This window comes from Micropterus salmoides, unplaced genomic scaffold, assembly GCF_014851395.1.
Source record: "Micropterus salmoides isolate LMB-PRFRI ecotype aquatic unplaced genomic scaffold, ASM1485139v1 Ms_hic_scaffold_18, whole genome shotgun sequence".
Classification (NCBI taxonomy): domain Eukaryota; kingdom Metazoa; phylum Chordata; class Actinopteri; order Centrarchiformes; family Centrarchidae; genus Micropterus; species Micropterus salmoides.
The window spans coordinates 27625723-27646257 of NW_024040928.1; the positions used below are offsets into that span (position 1 = coordinate 27625723).

Sequence of the window (20535 nt, forward strand, 5' to 3'; positions counted from 1 at the left end):
ACCTGCTGATCCCTCTCTTCTCAGCCTCGAGTTCATCCACAGTTTGTCTTCTTTAGTTTTTTTTTGTGCCAAACACAGCACGCACAAGGTCAACCATCTGACGACGACGGTCTGCCTCCATGTTTGTTTCTGAATTCCCATTTGATCAGTTTTTGTGAGATCCACGGAACCGCCACTGTGATATCGTTTATGAGTGTGCACCAGGCATAATCGAAACACCTGAGTTCGCCGACCTTGATTGTTAAAAAGTTACAATAAACTTTTACTTCATGTAAGTGAGGCTCAAAGGATTTCCAGAGCTGGAACAACAGCCTGAGAAATGAATGAAGTTCTGTATTCAGCACCGCCTATTATTTTCTCAGGTCTGATGCCAGTAATAGCTGATATTATGAGAGAGAGAGAGATCCTCATGAGACCAATACATCAGTTTATGTTTTACAGGAACTATGTGTCAGAGTTTCCTCTAAATCTCAGGGTTTTCCAGCCTAAAGATAAGAATCTGAGTGAAACACAGAGGTTTTTTTTCACTTTTGGTACTGACCTGATCACATTTAAATACTGGCAGATTGAAAGTGACCATATCAGTGCTTGTTCTGGAAATTTATATTCCCTTAATCCCCTACAGCGTCCACAGACGAGCGTGTTCTGTTAAAGTGTTGAGAGCGACAGGCTGAAGCTCCTCCAAAGCAGCTGAGCATCAGATAGACACCTGAAATGCAAAGTGTGAGTGGAAACACCGCTGCGCCTCCCTCCCTCAAGTCTGTCTTGGACAGTTTCTTGTTAAACACTGTGCTGCCGTTCCGCTGCCCGACCACGAGCTGCAGCTGCCAGCCCCTGGCTTTGTAAAGCAGCGTTTTCCCTCCTCACAGCTGGACTGGAGCTGACCAGAGGGGCCGGCCCCGGGGGAAAAAAGTTGTTGTACAGGCAGCACTCATGGCTTACCGCAAAATGACATCATGAGATGTGGCGAGGGAGATCTGACTAAGGAGAAATGCATTGTGGTGGCGTGTGTGTGTGTATAACAGAGATAAATCCACTGCCGCCTCAGTTATTTTACACGAGACTGATGGAAGGAATTTGGGAGATTTGCCTTCTAAAATGGGATGCATTTCCAGTTTTTTTGGGGGGGGGGGAAGAAAAGATGTGGCTGAGCAGGACGTCAGAATGGTATGCAGGGATGTTTCAATCTGTTGAATAGTGTTGGTTATTGTTTAAATTTTATCAATTCCAACCCCTTCACCACAGATCTCGGTGACCTTCATCCTCTTTGCTCATCTTCCCCTTATGGCTAAAGTGAAAGCAGTCTGTACTAGAGGGGCGTCTCTGGGGACTCGTCTATCTATCTAAAGTCTATATATAAAAGGTGAACGTCGGCTCACCTGTGTTTTGTACCTGAGACGTTGCTACCGTTGGCGTTAGCTGGATTTGGGGCGTCATTGTAGCTGGGAGCGCGACACATGTCGGAGCTGCTTCCTCCCTCGCACCAAACCTCCTTACTGCAGCTGTTGCATTCTGCTGTCGTTCTCTTTTTTTCTTTTTTTAGTGAAGCTAAGCCAAACTTTAGAGCGTTTGCTGCGGCCCGCCACGGCCCAGGACCGGAAACGGAAGGACTCTCTTCTTCATGCTTTGTTGACGTAACAAATGAGGTGACGTTAGGTCGGCGCAGCAGGTCCCGGCAGATAAGCGAACTGTAAAATGCTTACTGCAGGAAGCGAAATATGCAGAAAGGTAGAAACATAAGCAGAATCAAAATGCCCGATTCATGGAAATTTGGTGCAGATTCCAACTTGGAACCGGTTCTCGATACACAAACCTACTGTGGCAAGAGATGAGATTTGGAAAAACTTTTTCTTTTCTATATATCGATTTCGATACCTCAACTCAGTATCTACCAATATCACATAGCAATTCTATGTCGGGGCTCTTTTTCCTGAATATAAAATCCATAAACCAAACTGTGTGGAACTCTTAAAGTTAATTAAACTAACTTTATTCAACTGGAGTAAAGAGTTTAAGACTAGTTTATTTTAAAAGGAAATATTAGAAACAAAAATGCATAAGCAGTTAATTAAGGTGCAGCCTCAACTGATCCACTGGTAATCTTATTACAGTCTGAATATGGTAGAAATTCATTATATTGTGCCCTTTAAAAAGACTGATGGCGGACGAACGTCTCTACTTAAGACGTTGTGTGTTACAGTTATGTTAACTTGCATAAGAATGATCCCAGCAAGTCGAACGAGGTAGCGTTACAGAGCAGTGATCAGAACTTTCTGAGATCCTGAGCTTGAGACAGAACATGTGTTGGAACGTTGCTTCCTGATTGGCCTGCTATGAATCGCTATTTTTTACTGAAAATAAAAGCTTTTAGGGCATTTGGCATCTTTAAATGAGGAGCATACAACAACATGGAAAATGACCAACAAGGTGAAGAAGTGATGATTCATTACTTTTATTGTGACTTTTTAATATCCCTTAATGTTCACCTCAACAGGAAGGAGGCCAAAGCCAAGTGTGAGCTTCTTTACAATCCAGCTCTGATGGAGCACGTTTTTCTTCTGAATGAGCAGAACGCAGCGCTCTCTTACATTCCTGCAGCGTTTTGAATAAACAGAGCTACAGCGGAGAGAAGAGAGTCACGTCCACCCTGAGCTCGCGCTCCACCGGCAGCATAACCTAATAATGTGCAAGCCATCAGGATAGAAACCAGACACAGGACTTGATCGTATAACAGAGAATGTGCCAATAAAATCTATTCTCCTCTTCTTCTTTTCCCCTTTTCTCTCTGAAGCTCCATATCCTGGTCTCATCCACCGGCGTCAAACTCAACATCGACTGCCAAGAAGTGGCTGAAAAGGAGATCAAGGAAGCTGGAAACACATCCAGGGATGGTTACCAGGTCCTGGGCAAGATGTCCAAGTCCATCGGCTCCAAAGGAGAATCAGCAACTGTAAGTCAGCCCTGATCCTGCAGAGTTTACACAAACAAGAGAGCAAGAAGTGATCGGATTAAACCGTGAAGTCCCAAGGATTTTAAATGTATTTCACTTTAATTTTGTTATTTCAGAATTTGAATATGTTAATGTCCCCAATGAGGATTACGGTTTGGCAGTCTGCAAATACAACAACAGTTAGATGTAACAAAAATAAACATGATTTCAAGATATGAACCATTATTAATAAAAACGATAACATTAACTACCAGTTTCATCAAGTTTATCAGAAACTCAAGGGAGCAGATTTTATTTTCCAAGCCGAGTCATAAGCACTTAATTTTCTCTCATTACAACACAACTGAACAGCGGCCATAAGTGATAATTTTAGAATAGTTCATTTTTCAGACACTGTCGATGATTCTCTCCTCTCATTGTTATTATAAGTTCAGACTGAAAGAAAAGGAGAGCGCACATGTGGTGTGTAGCAAAACAAATCCATTAGCCTGTTGTCAAAGCATCATGGGAGCTTAGTTTTCGAATGCTGACACTATTTTAATAATACCCTGGTGTTTAAATGTTATGTTGCTGTACAGCACTTAACACCCCTTTAGCTCAGAATCTGGAGGGGGGAAAAAAAACTCCGGGACACAGAGTCATGGATTAAAGGTGATTAAACTGGACATACCGAGCGGTGTGTACGTTAACGTGGTTGCAGGATGACATGGTTCCTGTCTTCCCCCGGAGCTGATGGGACTTGGCTGTGCTGCGTTCTCTGCTGTTGTATTTGTCTTCTGGGAGCTGTGCAGGGTGTATCAGAGACACATGTACCACAACACCATTTCCATGTTTTCTTTTCTTTTTGGTTTCCTCTCCACAGTTCCAGCTCCAGATGTTCGATATTGTCTGCAGCTTGGGCTGGACCAGCAGGGACAGATGTTGTGACCTCCCATCTATGGTAAGGGAACCCCCCCCCCCACACACACACACAATCCTACCTTCATGAAACACAGACATGGGGCCTTTTAAACTTCACCTCCGCTCACCTCTTTAACCTGGAGACTGAAGATTTTCTTCCCATATATACTTTTGAATTCCATCCTGAACAAAAACATTTTTAATTATTGGCAAAATAAAGAGTTTGTGGATATTCAAGGCCCGTTTAGACACATGCTTTCAATGCACAGCTTGCTTTTTTTAAAAGTTTTTTTAAATGTGGCCATAGTTAAGTCACCTTGGATAAACAAGGCCAGATTTTTTTATGCACACAATCTTGAGGTTATTCCTGTATCCACAGCAGCACTAAATACAAAAGATGCATCCAAAATCTTTAAATCTCACGCCTGTAAGTGCATTTTATCCTGTTTGTGTTTGTTTTTTAATATGTTGTAGTGCACCCTGAGCGTGTTGACTGATAACTTGCGTGATAACTTGTAGAAAACGGCCCACTTGTTCTTTCCTCACTTTTGGAACTAAAGTACGGGACAATGCTAAACTTTTTAATAACGCATTTAGTTTCAGTTCAGAGTGGAAGCAATTATAACCTCCTGACAGTAAAAAAAAGCAGATGAGTGTTTGTAGTGGTCCAGACTGCTCTCAGTGGTCAGTGTCCTTGATTTTCTTACAGTTGTTTTTCAGACTCAGCAGCAGATCAAAGCTCTGAGCAGCATAATCAGAATGGGCTTGAATCAAAGACAAATAAACAGGGTAAAAAAGGACAATAGGCCGTGAGATATAATACAAAACACAATCGTGATTTTTAGATTGCTGGAAGGCAGCTTGGTTTCATACATTTGACAGAATTGCTTTTTTACAACCTGAGTATGTTTTCTGGGTTTTCACCATCAGTCCAGTTGCTATGGTGACATTTTACTCACCAACTTTTATAGCTACGATCAGCAGGACATGAGGTGCACAAGCGCTCGGGCAGGTTCAGCTTAACACAAATATCTTTACATGAAAATAAATGTACAAATTAACTACCCAAACTGTCTGATGTGACGTTCCTTCTAATATGAGAAGCCGCCTAGGCCAAAATTGAATACTTTGCTTGCACATACGTGCGAGTTAGAGTATGAATATGTTTGAGGGGAGGCAGGGTGGGATCCGTCATACAGTTGTTAATGCTCTTGCCTTTGGCATGGGAGACCTGGGTTTGATTCCCACTCATCTGACAATGCAGCAGGTCTGGGGATTATTGGGACATGATAACATTCTTGGTCAGATGCAGTGAGTGGGAATCGATCCCTGGTCTCCCACACGAAAGGCAAGACATTTGCGCACATCTATACATACTACTTATGCACGCATACTCACTCACTCTCACCTCTACTACCTGCTGATGTTTGATTATCATATTATAGAGATTCAGCTTACTATATGTCGCCTCGCGTGTCACCTGAGCTCCTTCTGACCACACCCACAGAGGTTTAACAAACTATGAAGGGAGTTCAACTTCAGTCAGATTTAACTCGGTTATCAAGGAAAGTCTAAATAAAATTGTGGTGTGGGGGGGTTGTCAAGGAACCACATGGCTTTACTTTGCAAGGCTGCAGCATCCCACCACAGATGCTGCTGCTTGCAGTGGAAAATCTAATTTTACCACCCAATTGGATTTAGCAATAAGAAAATGCTTTCAGCTCACAATCATTACATTACCATCTGCATCAGGTCTTTCGAGACATTGACGTGGATCGGACCAATTCAGTAGAAAACAAGTGAGTGATTTGTCGTTAATAGTTCTCATCATTAACAAGGAATACAGATGAACATGAACAACATTTTTACAGCATTGTAGGAAAGTTCCCTTCTTTCTTCACCCTTCACCCTCACGCATCAACCCCTATGGTAGAGAGGACGAAATCTGGTGTTTCTCAAGACCACTGCGAGGCTAAAAACAGGGGAACATTTGTTTGCAGGCAGTTTAATATTTTGGCATAAGCTACAGTACGAGATTTTTAAATGCAGAACAGCGCAGGCTGTTGTTTAGTGGCTGCCTGGACTCTGGCCTTTCTCAATGTGAAGGTTTCTCACTTCAGTCCCAGCAGAGATCTCCGGAGACGCCGTAACAAACAAAGCTTTGTCTGAGTGTAGCACGTCTGCAGTTGGACGGCCAAAAGATTTTGAAAAGGACTCCGCTCTGGTGGATTATTATCTCAATTGCTGCAGAGCGAGGACAGCTGCGTGATTGGGCTGTTTTGCTGACAATTATTAAATGATCCAAACTGAGGAGCTCAGTGTGGAAATATCTTCACCCTAACAATTGAACTGATGCGTCTACAAACATTTTTAGACCTTCTAGCTGGTGCTCTAAACCCTGCAACACAAGTTAGATAGTTACTATTACTTCCACTCATAAGGAGAATATGGAACAAAGACGTACACTACCGGTTTTAGAACAGCAGACGTACAAAATTAAGCAGCAAACTGCCAAGTAAAACACATTACATTTCAAAGATAATTACAATAATTAACAATTAAATGAGTGAGATTTGTTCATTATTTCACTGCAGGATCGACTGATGACCAGCTGCTCTGTCTTCCTTCTTTAATGTTATATATAACGTATAAAATATAGTACAAATAAAGTTCTGGAGGGTGGATTAACATGCTGTTTCGAGGTGTTTACACAGCGGGACACCTGTAGAAATGTGTTGCATCAACTTTCAAGGCTTCATTTCCTTCCACTGCTGCAGAATAACTTGGCGTTGTTAACTCATTACTTGATCCCTGTAAATTGTATCTCTCTGAAATTTATGTTATGGCAGAAAATTGTGTCCTCTTACATTTAATCTTTTATGTATCTTTTAATATTATCATACTACACTCTTATGTAGTCCGTCCACATTTACTAGGGTTCAGGTCAGAGCTGCGAGATTGTTTTGGTGTTTTCCTCTCTTGTTGTTCCTCTCCTCTCCTGGAATGTTCATTCAAGGCCGAGAGAGGATCTCTGATCCCCAAAACATAGAAACCTTGACTGTGTAAATTATGATGCATCCCTTTGCTCGGGGCAAGACGCCCTAGGCGGCAGGTCTCTGGACCGGCTGGATATGTGTTTTAGTACTTCTCTGAAGAATTTATTAACAAAAGAGAATAAACAAAGACAACGGTTGGCAAGACACAATTTCCACAATAACTGTCTTTACCTTCTTTAGTTATTCTGCAGCAATGGAAGGAAATGAAGCCTTGAAAGTTGTTTTTTGTTTGTTTGTGTCAGTGGAGAATCCTAAAAATAAGCATGTCTAAAATCCAGAAAAACCCAAACTTAAATTTGCTAAATGACGTCCTCATGTTATCGTGAAGAAATCAGTTATTCTTCAATGAAATTACCGCAAGCAAGTTGAGACTACTTAAAAAAAAAAAAATTCAGTAGCCTTTTGCTCATTTTTCTATAAAAATGCATTTCCCAGAAAGCCAATGTTGTTGCTAATGTGTTAATTTTGAGCCAAGAACAAAACTGGGACGTTTACTATGAACGAAACTGAACGTTGCCTCGTCTAAAGCTAAACTGCTGATGAACACTGAGACTCCAGTCTTTTCATTTAATGAACACCACACCAGATTGAAGAAGCACAATTTTGTTTTTTTATTTTAGTTCCCAACCTGCTATTTTGCCTGAACTGAACGCCAAATGTAATGTCACTTGGAGTTTACCACCAGCCAAATATCACGAGTGATGCTTAATAACCGCCCCATGGAACTGAAGAAATGCAGTAAAGTTAATTATCACTAAACTTTCCCAAGAAATTTACATTTGTAGGATCCAGATTATACAAAATCAAATGTGCGATTAATGTTTGGCACCAACAGTTAATCATTATTGATGAACAGACTAAAGAGTCCAACACCCTAGGATATCACATTTTTATGTCAATAACACACTCAAGGAACTGGAACCAGTAAATGTTTCACATTTGTTCTTGATAAATGACTTAAACAATCGTTTTCTGCATCATTTCATGTCGTATTCTGGTTGGTCGCTGATAAGAGGTTGCGGTCGCGGTGGGAGAACTTAGTCCTGAACTTGTCACTCAACTCTTTGTTCGTCAAAGCTCTGAATCCGTCTGAGCGTCTCGGTGTATTCCAGGACCAAAGTTTATTAATAAACAAACCTTTTTTAAGTTTAAGTAAGAAAATCAGGTATTTAACTTTCAGTTTGTAGTTTTTAGTTCTTCATTTGAAAGGAGGACTGCTTTTATCCGTCTAACTTGACACAGCATCCGCTTCGCCGGAAGACTCTTCCTGGGCGTCCTTAAGATCCTTCTCTCCAGGAGATTGCGGTTTTAAGATTCCTTAACTATTTTCTTGAGGTTTTACTTTCACAAAAGCTTATTTCATTGTCGTGCTGAAATCTCTGAACCAGAAAACAACCCCCCCTCCCTCCTACTGGAAAATCATCCAGGGTGCCGTCACTGTGGCCGTAGATTTGTTCTGGTGCTCTTTGTCGGTGCGGCGGCTCCAGAAAACATCTCCTGACGGCATCTTGGCTCTGCTCTTTGTCTTGTGCAACAGTTTAACCTACATGAATGGTGTCTGAACTGTTGACCTCTGCAGTGAACAGCAACACTGGGAAATATTTCTCAGGGGTAAACCGTGACAGACATTTATAATATGGTGTTACACTAGTTCAAAATGTGTTTGGAGCATTTTTAAAAGAAACCCTTCAGATCTGCCGGACTGCTTTATTGTTCTGGACACTTTTTAACAGTTTGTCAGTGACTGTTAATGATTTCAACCGTGACTGCATGAGTCATCTGCTGCTAATGAAGTGACATGGTCGCTGTTAGATGTTAAAACTCCACTCCAGATCTAATGTTAAATTTTCTTTGGCTCGTCACACTCGGTCTAAAGGTTCACTCAGCGGATGTCTTTGTTGACTGTGTTTCTTTCTCCACCAGAGAGACGAGCTGAAGTGTCCGTCTCTTCCCAACTCCTGCAGCTGTACCTCAGCGGGCACCGGGCTGCCAGGGACTCAGGGACCGGTGGTAAGAGTCCCCTGAATCCGTCTTTCTGATTGCCTGTCTGTCCTAAAAAACATAAAAACATGGTCTGTAACTTGTTATTGACAGAGGCAGGGGGTCACTATAAGTTCAGCACAGTTATTTGAGTATTTCCATTTTGGATAAATTTTCTTCACTACATTTCAGATTCAGACTTTTTTATTTGACAGCTCAACCATGTCCTCTACAAATAGTTAGTTTTAGTTGATACACTATGTCTGGATTATGTTTACTGTCTTAGACCTCAATGAATCTTAGGTGGCCGTGCAAAGTGCAGGACTTTGTCCCACTTGTTTTCAGGTTTAGACACTCTCCCCGTAACACTGTCAGACTCTAAGTATCAGAATCGATGCAGCAGAACCAGAGTGAGTGTCTTTTTTTGTTTGTTTTTATTCCACATTACCCAGAGTGCGACTGGACCACAGACAGTTGGGTGGGAAATTGTGGTTTGTAATGCTAGTAGTGGCTAATGTAGCCTTTAGCCTGCAGCAGAGATGAGCAGCAGCTACACAGAGGTCTTCAATCAACGATGAAGTGACATCACTCGAGGACATTTATTTATCACACAGCTCCCTCTGAGACAATAAGAGCAGTAGATATGCGTTAGAACTCTCCAACACCTTGAAGCTCACTTTGATGTAGCGCTGCAGCTATCTGTTTTAGTAATCGAGTATTCTGCCGATTATTCCATCGATTCTTCGAGTAATCGGATAAGAAATACTTTTATTGGCGCCCCCTGGGTACTATATCTATACTAATATCACTGTGATGTTACAACCCAAACTCCCGGACTAACCAGTCAGAGAACAAAAACAACAAATGCATGTTTATTACAACTAAGAACTTGTCGTGTTACCGAAGACACGCTGGACAGAGTTGAGGTTTTCTTTTAGCCTGAAATAATCCCAGATCTCGGGCACGTTCTTTTTCTCTGGCCTGTCTCTTTCTCGGCCCTCGCTATTTTCTCTATCTTCCTCCATTTTGCAATCACGTCGCCTTCACTTGCCCACAGCATAAGCTTTGTGGGCTTCTCAAGCTTTTAGTCTTCCGTTACATCTAAACTTGTGGATTTTAACATTCTACCCGGGATTGTTAATGGAACATTGTGATATTACTACTTGCACATATAAAAGCTCTCCTTTGTCAGGTTATTTATGGTTATTTATATACTTGTATGTTGTACAAGGGAAAATATTGCGCCCTGAAGCACATTCACCATGGGAAGCTTCTTTGTAATGCCTCATAAAATCTTTAAAAGGGGGGGAGAGAAGATAAAATGTGGTGCAGCACGTCGAAGGCCGGCCTGTCTGACAGCTGATAGAAAAGCCTCCCCTCCTCCCACTAATATACCGATAAGTGCAAAGTAGTATGGTGGTGGTCTGTGTTTCTTATTGTCAGCAAATCCCACGAAAAGACCAAAACCAACAACATGTTTGTCTGTCTCATCTGACTTCCTGTCTGTGGCTCTCAGCTCCGAGCCCATCGGTTCCTACTGAAGACATAGATCTTTAAAGAACATCTCACACATCAGTAAAATATAGAAATGTCACCAGACGTATTGCCTCACTAAATGAATTCAGAGTGTGTATATTCTCACACTTAAGCTTTTAGGACTGGATACAAGATGAATAGTTGTTAGTATAGTAGTTAGTAGTTGCTAAACCTATTTTCTCAGGCGGTTTCTTGCTGTGAGTGCTGGAATCCTGCATGAACACACTATTTTCTCCAAACAGTTCAGTTTGCGGGATGTTTTTTCTGGGTCACTGTCAGTCAAATCTGATCCTGTTGATGATTAACTGAAGTTTAAGTTGTTGAGTTGATAAATAACCCCTAAAGAGATTTTTGTGACTTGATTACTCACATAGGAGAAACATTTAAAGTTTAAATACTTTTTTTAGGTGGCTTTAAAGCCCCTGGTATTTGTCGGAGTTGACAGATGCACCTTCGGTCTGCTCTCTTGTCTTTCTTGTGTTAACATGACAAATGTTCCTCCTCCTCCTACTCAGGGTGCCCCCGGCAGCAAAGGTCCCCGAGGTGAAAGAGGAGAGGCCGGTTCTCCTGTAAGTACCCTTTTCTCATTTTTAAAACTTGACTGAGCTGGATCAGACTATCAGCCCTCAATGAAAACAAAAGATTGTTTAAAGTAGAAAAGCTTTGAAGAGGGTCAGAACATCTGATTCCACTTATTGAATGTGTGTTTTTGCCTTTTTCCCCTCCCTGATACGAAGGGAAGGTTCGGTCCGATCCGAGCGGCAGCATTCCTCACCTCCTGTTGGATGTACTTAAACTGGGCCGAGAGAGATCCAGCAACAAATTCCTCCTGTGTTTAAATATTTCTTATCCAACCTTTCTTTTATTTACTTACAGGGGCCGATCGGCCCGCGTGGAGATAACGGACCACCGGGGCCCATGGGTCTGCCCGGTCCTCAAGGACCCAGCGGGCTGTCGATTCCAGGAGAGGCAGTAAGTCTATAAACACACCTGACTCCCTGCTCTGAGCCACACGGGTGATGTCTTTTTTTCAGCAACTGAACATAAATCCCAGGATGCGTCGGCACACGGGAGCGGGGATTATTTGATTTATTGTGAAGGGAATTTACAAGCTGGGGAGTATCTGTGGCAGAGATTCACATTCCTTCATGTCTGAGGGGAAGACGTGATACCAGAGAGAACCGAGACCTCAGTATCACGGGATGTTCATAAATCCTCTCTAGAAAGGTCGCACAAGATGGAAGCGGTAAAGTACTGTCCTTAAGTATCTGTACTGCCCCTGAGTATTTCCATTACGGACGACTGTCTACTCTGTACTCCACTGCATAAATTTAACAGCTGCAGCTACTTGTTACTTTGCAGATTGAGATTTTAACAAGCGGAAACCTCCGTGGTTGATAAATGAAGCCCAAAAAAAAAAAAATGAAGTGCCAAAAACTGCAGTTCCTTGAACGGCCACTTAAGACCGGCTCCAAGAGCGAGTCAACCCCCATAGACCCCCGTGTTAAAATGCCCAAAATGCAGAAATAAGCATGTTTACAGCCTGGTCTCTCTAGCTAATCTCACCATCCATGACAACTGTGCGGGTTGTAAATTTCTTTTTATAACTCACCTGTTCAAGTGTCCAAGATTTAGAGGACGATATCTGGAATAAATAATACAAATAAGAATTTGCAACCAGCAGCACTCTATAACTTATAATAGTTTATAATAAAACATCCAACCTGGCATGAAAAACATGATGCGTCTCAGGTGATGCAGGATGATCTTGAGAGAACGCCACGTTAGAGTTGAGGGTCACATGTAGAGCTGCAAGGATGAATCCATTAAATTAATTTACACCCATTTTGATTATATATTAATCAGTTAGTAAATGTGAACATGTCCTGGGTTCTTTCCTCCTATGTGACAGTAATCTAAATGTCTTTGGGTTGTGGACAAATTAAAGACATTTGAGGGCGTCGCTTTGGGAAACACTGCCAATGTTTTTGTCTTACATTTCATAGACCAAACAACTAATAGATTAATCCAGAAAATAATAGACAGATTAATCGACACTGAAAAATAATAGTAGATTACTTTTTGGCATCCTAGGCTAATGTTAATGTTACTGCCTTCTGATTGAAAATGTCATCAGAGCCTGTCGAAGCTTGTTTGCAGCAGTGGTAGCTCAGGTGACCTTCGACTGAAGCAATGTTGCTCTGCGACCTTTCCTTAGCAGAAAAGAGCTTATTTGGATCTCTTTTAGCTTAAGAAAGAGGCTTTCTGATGGGAACTTTTAGACAACAGGACGACGCAAAGAAAGAGGTGATCTTTTTAACTTTTTTGCCTCAAGGAGTGTGGCCAAACTACACAGACGCCATTTACACCTGCCATTAACATGGAGTCTGGATCTGGATAAGAAAGAATGCAGGTGTAAACGCAGTCTGTACATTTTGACTTTAACGAAACAAATCCCGCCCAGAGATTGGGGGGAAAGAAAAAAATCACTTTGCTCTGCTTGCTAGCAGCAAAAGTCTAGCAAGTCTTGAATGTGAAAGTGGAAGTGGGGTCATTAGAGGATCCATATAAAACCATGAAGTAGTATGAAAAAGATAATGTGACAAGCAAATGAGAACGCACGGCAGAGAGTTTTTATATGTTGGTGTTTTGTAACATGTTTCTTCTGAATGTCGTGTTACGGATCTTTCAGTGTTCGTTCATGTTGTTGTTGTTTTTTCTGCCTTTAGGGCCGCCCTGGACCAAAGGGAGACCCCGGTGACTCTGGATTACCTGGACAGAAAGTAAGTGCAGCTCTGGCCTGAAAAAGGGTTTTGGGGATTTTAAACAGGAAACGGGGATAATTCACACTTTGACTACTACTCTGGCGTGTGGCCGGACCCTGACGGGTTTCCAGCTGGGGAGGATTCAGAGAAAAGAGAAAGGGGAGTCCAGCTCTCTGCACAAGGTTTAGGAATATTACTTTTAAATTAAATTTCTGCAGAGAACGAGCCAAGAACAAGTCACCTTGATTAACAGCGTTGGTTAAGTGTTGGCCTGCGGTCAGCGGCTACATCCTCCTCTTAATGCAAGTTGTTTTATCTGAGAATATACGAGGAGCTGCGGTCCAACCTGAGATATCCAGGGCTAGGAAGAGAAAAATGACACCTAAGCTTATAAAGCAAGACTTGGCCTGAAAGTAAAGAACATCACGGGTCACTGTTGAAGCATTGAGTCATCCTAAGTGATTAATACGAGGAGCTGTTTCGATTTCTTCCTGAAGTGAAGGCCCTCATATGTAAGGTTCCTCCAGTTACTTTAAAGCTTTTCTCTCCCACCAGCACCTTTTTTTTTTATACCTGAATACTGCAGCATCAGTCAGGACGTTGCATGCCAGTGTTGACGGTTTGAGATTCCTAGACTTCCTGATAGAAGTATCACATGTTTAACGAAGAATGACGAAAACAAATCAAGTTCTCAAATACTCGGTGCTTTGTCTGACCGGTCTCCTCACGCACAGCCTAAGGTCGGGTCACATTAGGATTTCATTGCAGTTGAGGTCACAAGAGGGCAAACGAAATGCCGCAGGGACTGAAAAAAGAAACCTCTTGTCAGTTACTTCCTGTCACTTTAAGCCTTGAGATCCCTCAGTGGAGATCTGCCCAATTAAATCTGTTAACAGCTGCACTCACAGGTAAATACTAAGTGCCCTCCTCTGACCTGTGGAGTCATGTTTGTTTTACTTACTTAATTTAAACCTTGGGGTTTTTTGTTTTTTTTGCATAGCTGTTTTACATCCTGCTAAAAGATTTCTTAAAAGCAGAACGGCAGTAGAGATGAATGTAAAGAATAACGGAGGTTCAGAGTGCAGGTTGGTGCGCCATTAACGCCCAAACACGATCTACTCGGATGTGACTGACAGTTGCTCTGCCTCAACTCAAATAGAGAGCAGCTTCTCTAACGTCAGCGGAAATGATTATAATTTTATTAAATATAAAAAGTTGTCTGGAAAAACTATAGCGTAGCCGGAGACAGGAATTTCTGCCTGTCGAACAAGCGGTTTTGGTTTGAAAGCCCTCAATTGGTTCAACTTTCCTCTGCGTCTGTGTTATTTTGGTTTGACTGATGTCTTTATGCGTCGTCCAGCTGGAAACAGAAGAAGACACTCGTGCCTGTTAGATAGGTGAAGGATGACAAAATAGACTTTCAGATAGCTTTCAGTAGAATAATGACTAGTTAGTCCGTATGAGGTGCTTTGTGTGACCGGTCTCCTCCAGCACAGCTTAAGGTCAGGTCACATTCAGGATTTGATCGCAGCTGAGGTCATGAGAGGGCAAACAAAATGCTGCAGGGACTGAAAACTAACCCCTCCACTCAGTTTCCTTCTGTCACTTTAAGCCCAGAAATCCCTCTGTGGAGATCTGCGTCATTAAATCTGTTTACAGCCGCAGTCAACAGGAAAATACTATAAGTCGCCCCCCTGAACTCCTCTGACCTGTGGAGTCATGTTTGTTTGACTTCCTTAATTTCAACCTTTGTGGATTTCGAAAGAATCCCCTTTTAATGAAGAAGCTTTTCATTCTTGGATGGATAAAAAAAAAGAGATCTCTTTTCTTTACATCCAGCAGGTTGGATATTAAATAGCTTGAAGACTTCTTAAAAGCAGATGTTCAGAGTCAGGTTAGTGAGCCATCAATGCCAGAACACCGTCTAGTCAAATGTGACAAAAAAAAAATCCTAATTTAGGGTTTCCCCAGACACTGTGCAGCCTCGTCTGAAATAAGGAGCACGTTCTCCAACATCAGAGGAAATAATTACGCTTTTATGAAATATATAAGGCGTCAACCTTGGCCAGGAACCCATTAGATGTGCTCCTGAGAGATCAACCTATCTGTGGTCAAGGTTCAATTTAAGTGTAATTGCACAGCCTGGTGGAAGATTATAGTTGGAAAGCCTGAGAGAGAGAGGGGTGCACTTAAGTGCTTGCACTTTGTTTGGCTATTTCCATTTCTGATTTTACTGTGCAGATCAAGGCATGACAACTTCAAGACCCCGTCTTTACCTGGTGCTGGAGGAGGTCAGCGTGTTTAGTTTCGGTGACACAACGCAGCAGCTCTCTCTGCATGTCAGACAGGCAGAATCTGTGTTTGTGTAACAGTTATTTTGGTTTGACTGATGTCTTTATGCGGTCGGGCAGGCTTCATAATGTTACAGCCATAACCAGGAAAATAAAAGGTTATTGGTGCCACCTATTGAGGTTTCACCAGTTAGTCTAACAGACTGGAAGAATTTGACCTTCCTGCTGATTCAGAGGGACCTTTAGGGACAAAGAGTTTGTTTACAAGGATCAAGCCTGTGAGCTCTCAGATAGGAGGCTGTAGCCCCTCCCTCCCTGCAGAGCTGCACACTGTGGAGTCATGGTTAAGACTGATTAATCAGCTCTTTATTCAAACAAACCCTCAGACTGGATCTCCACGTGGATGGCGCTGATGGAGCGGGCAGTGCTGCAGGTGACCATGCTGGAGCGGATGCTATGGCAACATGCATTTAATGACTTGCAGACCAAGCGGGTCCTGGTTTATAATGGCCAATAAAACTGATCTGGAATATATTACGTCCCCTGTAAATCTTATGCAAAGGCATCAAAGACCAGAGAGGATTGGCAGTAAAAATAGTGAGCAGGGTTTCTGAGCAAATGAGCGCAAAAAGGAGATTTACTGTGGACAGGCAGAAATGCGGCGCTGAAACAAACCGGTTTGTTCGGTCGGAGCAAAGGTGATCTTTTTTTAGTTAAGCAGGAAGGTGAAACGGGCTTTGAGTTGTTTTCTTGCATGTTTGCAGGGTTCACCTGGAACTCCTGGTGCCGCCGGCCCGATCGGACCAGCTGGAGTTAGGGTGAGTACGGACAGGCTGGTTTTAATGGCAACCATGCTCTCTGGATTCCTTAAACATAAACAGTATCTGCACCGTTTTTCACTCTTTATCTCGTATTTCCAGGGCCCTCCAGGAAAAGAAGGACCAGCTGGACCCAGAGGCCCCGCAGGGCCCATGGTAAGAGTTTTTAATGGTTTGTTGGGAGTTCAAGCTTTGACGCGTGTACACCTGGGAGCTGCTTCCTGCGCTGTTGGCCGGTCTGTTTGCACGTAAACCCGGCTGAAGCGATTTACTAAGCATTTAAGTGCCTTGCTCAATGACGAATAGTTTCAGAGAGGAGAAACGTGACTTGTTTATTTTCTCCACCCAGATTTTAACAAGCTGAACTCAAATGATCTGATTCTCGATTTTAACAAGACGGATGATTTTCAAGATCTGTAAAGGGCTTTGATGTTTGTTCATCCTTTTTTTTGTGATTCATTAGGGGATTTTTTTATTGAATGTGATAACAATTATATCCAAACTGTTGTTTTCTGGCTTGGTCTTCTGACCCAGTGGTTTTCTGTTTCCTTACAGGGACCTCCAGGATCTCCAGGACTACAAGGTGCTGCAGGAAACCCAGGAAACCCTGGAGAATCTGGCTCTCCTGTGAGTGTCCTCACTGCCATGCCGTCTTTGTGGGACTTGAAATGGGTTTTTTTCCAGACACTAAACGGATCTGATTTTCTGTTTTTAGGGTTCTGTCGGTCAAAAGGGAGACAAGGGCGAGAGAGTGAGTAAACTTTAAATTCTTTCAAACATCTTAGAAGCTAAAGAACGTCATACATAACAACAAGTTTTAATCTGAAGTGAGGACCTACTTGAAGAAGCTACGGCAAGAAAACGAGTCATTCGGGATATAAATACCTTGTGGCCCAATGTGGCAAAAAACATGTTCCTGTTTCAGTGTTGAGTTTTAAGATAACAAGACAGATTTATCTGATTGTTTTAACCCATCGTAAGCTAAACTACTTGTTGGGACAGCATTGTTCTGGTGGACTTGTTGTAGAAGTCCTACAAGGCCAAAAACATCAAATCTTAAGAAAGGAGGAATCAGTGTGCAGGTTTTTTTATTTAAAAAGTCTTCAACTTCATCATGGTTTGATTAAAAGGGAAAAAAACACACCTGCGCTTTAATACAACTAGACATGGGAAGACGCTCCAGATATACAATATACTGTAAGACAGAAACTGTAGATCAATCAATACAGAGAGCGAAACACAGAAGTAATGAAAAGGAAGGAAACCTGCGACCACGATAAAGGGAACTAAGTTAACTTATTCTTGAGCCAATAAACATTTTACAGTAAAGGAAACTCTTTCACAAAAATCAGGGAACATTTTGTCGAAGTTTGGTATAAAATCTTTTGTCCGTATCGATCTTAAAATCTTTCCTCTTTGTACCCAGGGCGACTTTGCTCCTCAGAACATGATGCGAACCATCGCCAGACAGGTTTGCGAGCAGCTAGTAAACGGTAAGTAGAACATATTTCCCTTGAACTGCATTGGAAATGTTTCTGGCACTGTAAAACGGCCAGACTCCAAACTCTTGTCTTTCATGATGCAGTAACTCTGCCACTGACCGTTATGTTCCCCTCTCTCCTCCTCTGCTGCTGCAGCACAAATGACTCGCGTCAACACGTTACTGAACCAGATCCCCAACGGCATGTACCGCAGCAATAGCCCCGGCCCTCCGGGGCCTCCCGGATCCCCAGGCAGGCAGGGACCCCGCGGAGAGCCGGGCCCCACAGGAAGAAACGGTTTCCCAGGAAGTCCAGGTTTACCCGGCCAGCAGGGAGAGAGAGGTACGACACATGAGCGGTTAAAGAAGTAACACTGACCTGGAATGATTTGTAGGATGGGAGCACAGTGATTATTTACACGGCAGCAGGTTTATTTAAAAATCACAAAACCATCACAAGATGCTAACGAGGCCTGGCTTTATCGGGAAACACCTCTGTTTTCACTGCCTTATACTCTAAAGTCTGACGTTCCTCTGTCTTTGTATCACCAAAGCATAAAACCAAATCACATATGAGAAAACACTGACGACCGAGGGTAAAGCTGCATGGAGCACAGTTTATCATACTAGAGGAGGAGGCTTATTTGAAGAGCTCTTATGCAGCAGTTTGATGGTGCTGATACTTTATATCACTTATTCCAAAAAAAACAAAACAATCACTTGTGTTTACAGGACGAGGATTAAAAACTTAAGTGATTCTTGCCAGTTGCAGTAAACATGCTGGAGTTTGTGCAGAAAGAGATCAACACCTAAGTGCAGAGAAACACTATCCGGACAGTGACATGGTTTTTATTACTGTTTTGGCTTCTTCAGCTCTTTGAATGGGACATGAAACAACAATGACTATGAGGTTAAAGTGCCTTCAACTTTAATTTAAGGGTGTTTACATCCCTGCTAAGTGAACAGTGGTTGTATGAGTTGGAGCCAATGATCCTTAACGCACAGAGAAAGCAATCAGACTTTTTAGGCCCGAACAAATCCCCCAAAACAAGCAGGGAGTGAAGCTGGCCAAATATTAAACATCTTTACTTTATATTTATTTAAATTTACACAAAACAATCTGCCTGTGTATAAAGAGGTTAACTGTTCATCTGATGTGGATGTAAACGTCCTCAAGAAAAGCAGAAACAATTTTAACGTCACTATCCTAACGCACTCCTCTTTCAACAAAGACAAATCATTGTACAAACAGCCGATTATGAAACTTAAAGTTTCATTTAAAGCTTTTTTTATTCGCCTTCGCCATGTAGCTTAATACCGAGCAGCTCAAACTGGTTTTAAAAGTCGACCTTTAATTATAGTAACTTCTGTCTCGTATGTAACCCGAAGAAAAGATCTTATTCAGCCAAAAAGTAGGACTGGTTTGGACACTACCAATTAATGCAATTTAATAGTTTAATTCTGCACATCAAGTGTTTTACATCAGTGCAAGATCCTGATTATTAATCAAATCCACTGCAGGTTTTGAACCTCCAGCTGTTTAGCAGACATAAACCTGATCTTGTGTTTCCTTCAGGTCCTGCAGGAGAGAAAGGCGACCGAGGAGTGTCAGGAGTCGGACAGAAAGGGCCGCGAGGGCCCCCTGGTACGTCTCCAACATTAAAATCTAAAAACTAGAGTTGTGCCTCAGAATTGTCCAATGAGAGTCCAAGGTATCTGTAGTCTGCTAATGGGCTAAACCAAAGGTATGACCCGACCATTCAGCCCTCAAGGTGCTTTCAGATGAGTGGTGGCTGCAATGTGAGCTGATGCTCCGTGAAGTTTGTTGTATTTTTTTTTTACATTGGATAGGCAGCAGCAGGGTGAAACTTTAGCTACATCCTATCCGATGAACCCGATTAACAAACAGTTGTAGCAGTGAGGGTACAGTGGGTGGATAGCTGCAGCTTGCAGTGTTTGGTACTAAGTATTAAATAGTTAATTACCTTAAAACTTCAATCACTGAACTCACTCTGCCTGTATTTAGGACAGGCCTTTCATTCCTTTCGCACAAAATTCTCGCTCATGTGTAATATTTTAAACAGTATAAATATTACTTTTTTTGTCTCTTTTGATTACCATACTTTTAAATCTGAACCACTGAACTGTGAAGAAGATGATGTGTAGCATGTCCATATTGACAAAAGTTTAAACATTTATATTGGGTATGCGCAACCTAAGCAGCTTAGAACGAGCTCAAGCGGGTGACCTGGTGGCCTTAAAGAGGTTTTATACATCCAAAGAACTTCTATAAAAGCCAGACCACACTTCTAATGGAGACCTGTGTTTATTTGTCAAAACGTGTAGACTCATCAGGCCAGTAAAGGAGAAAGCTGTCTAACTGGAACTCTGCTTTTAAAGTTTTACGGTACTCAAAACGGTGGAAGAAAATCAGATCTTTTACTTCAGTAAAAAATAGCAACATCACACTGGTACAAGTATGCATTAGGCAGTAAAGTGGTGATACCATATATGTACTATTATAGTTATAGCTGGTCGATGTGGAGCTCATTTTAACTACGATACTTTCCATCTGTTATACTAGTTGGTGATTTAACCCTTAACTATATCATTTTCAAACACAGGTTTGCTGTAAAAAAAAAAAAAAAAAAAAAAAGAAATTTAAATTATATAAAATAGAGGAAAACAGCACATCTTCATATTTGAAGAGCAGGAACTAGAAAAGATTTGGAGATTAGTTTTAAAACAGAGGAAATGGT

The 20535-nt window shown here is 42.0% G+C and overlaps 1 protein-coding gene across 1 annotated transcript; it reads left to right on the plus strand.

Annotated features, from left to right (window-relative positions):
- Positions 1-3812: 3812 nt before the first annotated feature.
- On the plus strand, positions 3813-19421 carry LOC119909544 (collagen alpha-1(XII) chain-like; the record flags this gene model as incomplete). The annotated part of the gene is given in 12 exon segments (XM_038727802.1): positions 3813-3890; positions 8830-8916; positions 10938-10991; positions 11299-11394; positions 13152-13205; positions 16243-16296; positions 16399-16452; positions 16852-16923; positions 17012-17047; positions 17723-17789; positions 17934-18119; positions 19353-19421. Coding segments are annotated over 12 exon segments (907 nt in total), but the record flags the coding sequence as incomplete, so codon positions are not given.
- Positions 19422-20535: the final 1114 nt, after the last annotated feature.